This window comes from Triticum dicoccoides, chromosome 6B (genome assembly GCF_002162155.2).
Source record: "Triticum dicoccoides isolate Atlit2015 ecotype Zavitan chromosome 6B, WEW_v2.0, whole genome shotgun sequence".
NCBI lineage: Eukaryota > Viridiplantae > Streptophyta > Magnoliopsida > Poales > Poaceae > Triticum > Triticum dicoccoides.
This window is the reverse complement of record NC_041391.1, coordinates 32,566,881-32,574,078: the sequence shown is the minus strand read 5'-3', so window position 1 is coordinate 32,574,078 and position 7,198 is coordinate 32,566,881. Positions and strand designations below refer to the sequence as shown.

General features: G+C 38.9%; 1 protein-coding gene and 1 pseudogene across 3 annotated transcripts; both read left to right on the top strand.

The window, feature by feature from the left end:
- The first annotated feature begins 472 nt into the window (after window positions 1-472).
- LOC119322110 (cysteine-rich receptor-like protein kinase 19) lies at window positions 473-3,190 on the top strand. 3 transcript variants are annotated; one of them, XM_037595609.1, is made up of 6 exons: window positions 473-682; window positions 1,316-1,506; window positions 1,621-1,876; window positions 1,994-2,104; window positions 2,303-2,423; window positions 3,016-3,190. In XM_037595609.1, the coding sequence occupies exons 2-5, from the start codon at window positions 1,342-1,344 to the stop codon at window positions 2,374-2,376; spliced, it is 606 nt and encodes a 201-aa protein (XP_037451506.1). In that variant the 5' UTR covers window positions 473-682; window positions 1,316-1,341; the 3' UTR covers window positions 2,377-2,423; window positions 3,016-3,190. The 3 variants fall into 3 exon arrangements, with proteins under 3 accessions (XP_037451506.1, XP_037451504.1, XP_037451503.1); XM_037595607.1 differs by lacking the exons at window positions 2,303-2,423; window positions 3,016-3,190 and having other exon boundaries at window positions 473-678; window positions 1,994-2,281; XM_037595606.1 differs by lacking the exons at window positions 2,303-2,423; window positions 3,016-3,190 and having other exon boundaries at window positions 1,994-2,281.
- A 141-nt stretch (window positions 3,191-3,331) lies between these two features.
- Window positions 3,332-5,647, top strand: LOC119320642 (annotated as a pseudogene).
- The last annotated feature ends 1,551 nt before the right edge of the window (window positions 5,648-7,198 follow it).

Below are 7,198 nucleotides of genomic sequence, written 5' to 3'. Positions count from 1 at the left end.
CCACGTCAGCAGGTCAACGGGCAGGCGGGCAGTGCGGGCCAGGGGCCAGACGCCAGGGACCCTGGCGTCTGCTTCGTAACCCAGACGCCAGGGACCTTGGCGTCATCAAAAAAGGTCAGAAATGAAAAAAAAATTGAACCGAGGTCAAATCGGGATTTAGTTCGCCTTAAGGGTCAGAACAGTAATTTTGTCCCATCCCGCTGCCGAAGAGTATGGCGGCCGATGGCGATTAATCGCGACAGAGTGGCAACGGCGGCCGGCGACTAGTCGTAGCAGCTCCTGGTTGACTGGGTCGGAAGTGGTTGAGCCAGCGTGGGGTATAGAGGCCAGCGTGTGTGGTAGGGCGCAGTTTGTTTATCATCATCAATCAAAAAGGAACTTTATGAACCTTTCCCTTTCTTCTTCTTCTTCTTCCTCCTCCTCCTCTCCAAAGTCTTCTTTCCGATCCCCAAATCCTGCTGATCATTACCCTCGGGTTGTTTGGCTGTGTGTTACATACATCTGGGCCAAATCATAGGTCAGGTCATAACACATCATCAAAGCGTTGACGCTGCAGGCCAAGGCAGCCTGAGGTCGTCGTCGATCTTCCTCAAAGCTCACGACCTCCAGATCTCATCGGTCTCTGCTCACCGCCCGCCTGCTTCTACAGGATTAGTTAATTACTTCGCTTCCGCCGCGGTATGTATGTACACATCTCTCTCTCTCTCTCTTAATTTCCTCTGTGCGTACATGTGTATAGCAATACTTTTCAAACTAAATTAAATAAAGGATATGTTTATGTTGCTGAATGATTTAAATTAAAATCGCTAATTGGTTATCCCTAAACAAAGTTGCTTCCCGATAATAAGAAAAGAATATTGTTCTTTCTGAAGAAAAGTATATTGCTAGTGTCTACAATACATCTATAATCTTGTCTTGCAGATTCTTGTATGTACTCCCTCGGTAAAGAAATATAAGAGCGTTCACATCACTACTTTAGTGATCTAAAGTTCTAAACACTCTTATATTTCTTTACAGAGGGATTATTAGCTAGCTAAACTCAAATGTGTTGTTCCCAAAGTGGTCACTAACCTATACTATTAGGATTCAGATATGCCAATCGTTGCCTTTTATGATTATTATTATACTTGAGTAACTAGCTAATATGTTGTAGAAATGCATATATGTAAAAATGGCATATGTACAATAATCGTGTTGGTGGACTCGAGTAACACATGTGATTGTAATTCATTCTGGATTTCATCATTATTTGCATAATCGGGTATATGCAAGGTGGACTCAAAACAATGGCATCTGTTGATCCTGTTTTTTGAAGGTACTGTGGTGTGGTATTGATTGCAAATGGATGGCGAAATTAGTATCAGATACAAAGTTGACCTAGAGCGCATGCTGCTGGATGGAAGTGCAGAGCCAACATACCTATGGTTGTCACTTTTAGAAGACATCACGGACTGTTTCTCTGATGATCAGCAAATTGGTAGTGGTGGGTTTGCTGTGGTTTATAAGGTACGTGTTATCGCTAGTAAGCTTTCTCATTCTTGATCACAATTTATCACACCACCATGCGCGCGCGCGCACACACACACACAAATAAATAAATAATACATGTTGTGAATGCAGGGAATAGTCGGAGAACGGATGGTTGCTGTAAAGAAGCTGTCCCAAACGCTTGATATGCATGAGAATAAATTTCACAAAGAGGTTGAGTGCCTGATGAAAGCCAAGCACAAGAATATAGTGCGTTTCCTAGGATATTGTTCTGACACGCAAGGGAGAATTGCAAATTATGAAGGTAAGTTTGTGATGGCAGATCTGCGCAACTGGTTACTATGTTTCGAGTATGTACCAAATGGAAGTCTCGATAAGTATATTACAGGTATGATCTAAGATTTATCCCCATACTTTAGTATTTAATATAGGTCATTATACAACCTAGCTTCTCGTATTTTGTGGTGATCCAGGTATCCCATATGTTTGCCAATTTTTTCCGTAGATTCATCTGGTGGACTTGAATGGGGTGAGCGCTACCAGATAATCAAGGGAATCTGTGAGGGCTTACTTCATCTTCACGAGAAGCATATCCTCCACTTAGATCTAAAGCCAGGTAATATATTGATTGATGATCAGATGGTACCCAAAATTGCTGATTTTGGTCTATCAAGGTGCCTGGATAAAGACCAAACCCGAGCTTTTACGTCACACCTATGTGGATCGCAATAAGACAACCTCCTAAAGGCTCTCCCTTTTGTTCGAGATGAATCTATACTCGTGTCTATTCATTGATCGGACACTCTTTCTGTAGAGGATATCTGGCTCCTGAATTCTACAGAGGGCAAGTCGCATTTGCCTCGGACATATACAGTCTTGGCGTTATAATCATGGAGATACTAACATGAGAGAAGGGGTATCCAGAAGATGAGAATGTAAGAGTTTAAGCGTTTGCTCCATGTTAAGTATATACTTTCCACATAAAGCATGTTACTATTTAATTTACTTTTAAGAAATAGCAAAATTCATCTACTCATAGACAAGAAAACTATCCTAATGCTTTCTTGGCCTAATATGTAGCACTAGGATCGCATTTGTAGCACTCCTCTTATGCGTTCATACTTGTTATTCACCCAAAAGGTTGAACTTATAAGATGTGAAAAATGCGCATATGTGTCAACTTTTTTCCCCGCATGTGTAACCCCCAAAGACCTAAATGTGGATTGAAAATGGTTGGCATTCTTGAACACGATACCTCATTGCATGGATGCCATTTCATGTTTGATACACCAAGCAACAAGCCCACCCATTAGCCCAAACCCACGAAGATAGGTGACAAGTTTGCATTTAGCCCAAACCCACGAAGAAATGCAACCAGAAGCTAGGTCAATTTATATGTCCATATGAATGTATATAATTTTCCTCTTAAAGATGTCTAGGGTATTTTCTCTATATATATATTAGCTGTAGAACACCTATCAACGTAGTTTATTTTGTGGATCATAACTTACAGTTGCTATTTTGTAGGTAGTTGAAAATTGGATGAATCGATTGGAGGCATCGGATAATTTGGAGATGCAATTGGAACAAGTAAGAGTATGTGCTAAGATAGGAATAGAGTGTATGGACTTGAACCCGAAGAAGAGACCAGTTGCCTGGTGTGTAAACGATAGGCTTGATAAAATGGCAAGTGTCGTCAAAATTGGCATCAGTAGTTCATCAGTCAAACAACAGGTTAGTTCCCTAAAGGAACGATATTGGCCAGCGAGAATCGTAAAGCTTTCAACTGAGTACCTTGGAAAGGACATCAAGCAACATGCTAAAAGAGATGAACTCGTGAACTATGTTGGGACTCCTAGAGAAAAGCACTGGCATCAAGGTCGAGAAGAAGCTCCAGATGATCAATGGTCATTATGTGGAGCGCGTGATACAAAGCAAAATATCATTCCACAAGGTGCAAGTATTTCTTGCTCTAACCATGGTGTGCTCTACAAGTTGAACAATCTAGACATTTTCAACACAAAAGCACGCAAGAATTACATGAAGTTGGGCGGTCCTATATTGGAAAATATAAAATGTGTGAAACTTTTCAAAAGGGGGGAGCTGAAGACAATTTTAAAGGATAAGAATTTTATTAGAAAAGATGGCTTTGGAGAACTTTACAAGGGTCTTGTGGATAACGTACCTGTCATGGTAAGGAAGCCGATTAGTGATAATGTGGTGGAGAATGGAGATTTTGCAAATGAAGTCATCATGCTATCTCGAGTCATTCACAAAAACATCATTAGGCTCATAGGTTGTTGCCTTGAATTTGATGCCCCGATCCTAGTCTATGAGTTTTTCTCCACAGTTAGCCTTCATGATATTCTTCACATCAACATCAAACTGCCTCTCAACTTGAGTGTGCGATATAATATTGCTGCAGCATTAGCAGATGCTCTAGCATATGTGCATTCAGCGGCCAGTACCGATCTTCAACCAACAAATATACTATTCGATGATAATCTCTTCAGTGGCAACTTTGTCCCCAAGATCTCTGGCTTTGGCATGTCAAGGATGATTGCGAGAGACATCATTTGTGACATGACATATATGGATTCAATATACCTACAAAAAGGCTATCTAACAGAACAAAGTGATGTATATAGTTTTGGAGTTATCATCTTGGAACTTCTTACTCGGAGGAAGGCTATACATGCTGACCATAACAGCTTAGTGAGGATTTTCCTCGAGAATCACAAGAAGGGTAGGAAATCAACAGGGCTATTTGATAAGGAAATTGCACTGAAAGGAGATTTGGGGCTTCTTGACATGCTGGTAGAAATTGCCGTCAAATGTCTTGACGATGATGTGGTTCTAAGACCGTCAATGGTAGATGTTGCAAAACGCCTTTCTATACTGGATCGATCCCTTAAATCGTGAGTTGACAAATCGATGCATTTACTAGTTGAGTTTTGAATATCAAATAAGCTGATAGGGAGCTATATGTGTGTGGCTAACTTTAATTTATATATTTTGCTGTTGTGCAGGGGGGATGCTAGGACAGCTAGTCACGAGGGTCTAGACCCGAGAAAAGCCCATAGCCATGGGTAATTCATACCTAGTACTTCCTCCATTCTATTCCGTATGTAGTCCCTTGTAGGAATCCCTAAAAAGACTTATATTTAGGACGGGAGTAGTTTGTATCATTATATGTATCTCGTACTCAATATATACTAGTACTTGAGTACGTGCACAACACGTGTAAAATTTGCATTCTTATACTTAATACTACTTGCACTACAACCTGCTTAACAAACTTGACCGGAACGTTAACTCCTTTCAAAAAAAAGTCTCAAGGTGCAAGTATTATTAGTGCATGGCTCTATGTTTCAATACATGTGCCAGTGTGTGTGATTTGTGCACAGGCTCAAGTCATACGCGCACACAGATGGATGATAGCACCAAATTGCTTAACTTTTTATTGTCTTTAGATAATTATAGAAAACAACGGTACCTTCGGCTTACTATATAATGCACTGTAGCTGTAAATCCCATCATTCTCAACCATCTGATGGAATCAAATCAACGCGCTAGTTGACAGTTTAGTATAATATTTTTGTTGGCCTGAACTGTGGTAGTTTTTGGTTAAATACTTCATCTCGGCAGCTGCTCGTCAGTATTATGTGGCTTGTTTGTCTTGCGGCGTGGATTAAATATTGGGCAACATCATGCGGCTTGTTTGTCTTGTGCATTTTCATGAATGAACGTATGAATATATGATGCTGCTGAAAACTGAAGCTTGTCAAATTACAACAATTTTAGGAAGGACGCCATAATTGTTTGATCCAGGCAGTGAAGTACCACACCATCAATACGAGTAAATCTTGTAAGTCTGAAACGAGCATTGCATGTCATTTTCAACACCCGTAGCATGACTCATGCATCCCTCCTAACTAGTACTCCCTCCGTAAAGAAATATATAGTGGTGACCATGATGGTTCGTGTAGCGCAGTGGCGGTCAAGGGCGGAGTAGCGGAGTAGGGGCGCCGCGTCCCAGCAGGCGTGTCACTTGAATTAGAAGGGAGGCCGGCACTGAGGTAAGGTGTGACCGTCGCGGACGAGAAGGGCTTGTCGCCGGAGTTGGAAAGGAAACTGTGGAGCTGTCGGCGGTGAGCGGCGGCTGGCCGCTGGCACCTGGCGGTGCATCCGTGCCTAGAGGTATTAGATTTTTTTTTTTTATTTCAAGACAAAGGCAGGTGTTGGCCAGGAATGGGCTGGAAGATGGTTGCCTTCCTGAGACGGGAGACGGTTGCCTTCCACGAATGGACCAGGATGTGGGGCGTCCTATGTCTTGTCTGACGTGAGATAGAAGGACGTCTCACTTGATTGGGCAAGCCCAACGCTGACAGGCCTTCAGCGCATTTTTAGTTCTTTTTTTGTTTCAGTTTTTGCCCATGTTTTTTGTTTATTTTTATTTACCTTTTCTTGTTTCTAAATATTCTGAATATACATAAAAAGTTTTAAAAAAATTTATTGCACAATAGTAAAATGCTAAACGTGTATATTAAAATGATGCTAATGTATAAGAAAATTGTGTACTTTCCATGAACAAAATAGACATCAAAACACATTTGAAAAAATAGACATACAAAATAAGTTTTAGAAAAATGTTAATAATGTATTTGAAAAATGTTAGAGGTTGATATGAAAAATAAATAATTTTTATTAAAAAAAGGTAGCCACAAAAAGTAAATTTAAAAAATTGTTGAATTTGTATCTAAAAGGTTGCCATCAAAATATATGTTTGAAGTATTAACCATCTCTTTGAAAAAATTTCAACTTGTATAAGTAAATTGTTTCGCGTAATTGCACATAAGTTAAATGTTTGTAAAAATATATTCATGTCCTATAAAAAAGAGAAAACACAATGAAAATCAACGAAAGAAACAAAAAGCAAAGAAACCCAGTGCAAAAGAATTGAAACAGTAAAGGCAAAGAAAGAAACCATGAAAAACAAAGAAAATCAATGAAAAGCTAGAAAGAAACAAAGAAAAGGGAAGAAAAATAAGGAAAATAGAAAAGAAATGGAATAAACAAAAAACAAAGAAAAGAGAAAAAAAGAAAGGAAAAAACAAAAAAAATCAAGAATCTACTATATATACCTGACAATAAAGGGATATTACTTCCGGCGGTACGTCATGGAAATTGCCCTCAAAATTAGAAAATATTACCCACCAAAGCCACCTATAAGTGATTAAAAAGATTTCACACAATAGAATCCCCTGCCTGGGTCGGCCATGTAGCACGGCCCCCAAATATCGTGTACTATTAAATATTGTTCATGAATGAATAAATATCCAGAAAATCAAAAACTATTCATGACTCACAAATTAGTTTGTTCATTCATAAAATCTTCCCGATTCAAAAAATGATAATGCATTCAAAAATCATTGATTCGAAAAAATGTTTGTAAATTTCAACAATTGTTCCACCAATTTCCAAAAAATGTTTGTCGATTCACGAAAATTGTTAAAAAATGTTCATAGTTTTAGAAAATAATTGCATATGTTATACAATTGTCATGAATTCCAAAAATGTTCTATATTTTAGAAAATGTTCAAACTACTATTGACAAACTTAATGTGAACAAGTTTAGAAAAAAGAGTAATTGTAAATTTTAGAAAGCGTTGAAGAATTTGAAAATTTTAGAAAGTGTTCACGAATTTGA

Excerpts from the sequence above, each read along its gene's own strand:
- LOC119322110 (XM_037595607.1), top strand. The coding sequence starts at position 1,342 with ATGGATGGCGAAATTAGTATCAGATACAAAGTTGACCTAGAGCGCATG. Across the intron at positions 1,507-1,620 it reads GGTTTGCTGTGGTTTATAAG|GGAATAGTCGGAGAACGGAT; the intron begins GTACGTGTTATC and ends TTGTGAATGCAG. Across the intron at positions 1,877-1,993 it reads TCTCGATAAGTATATTACAG|ATTCATCTGGTGGACTTGAA; the intron begins GTATGATCTAAG and ends TTTTTTCCGTAG.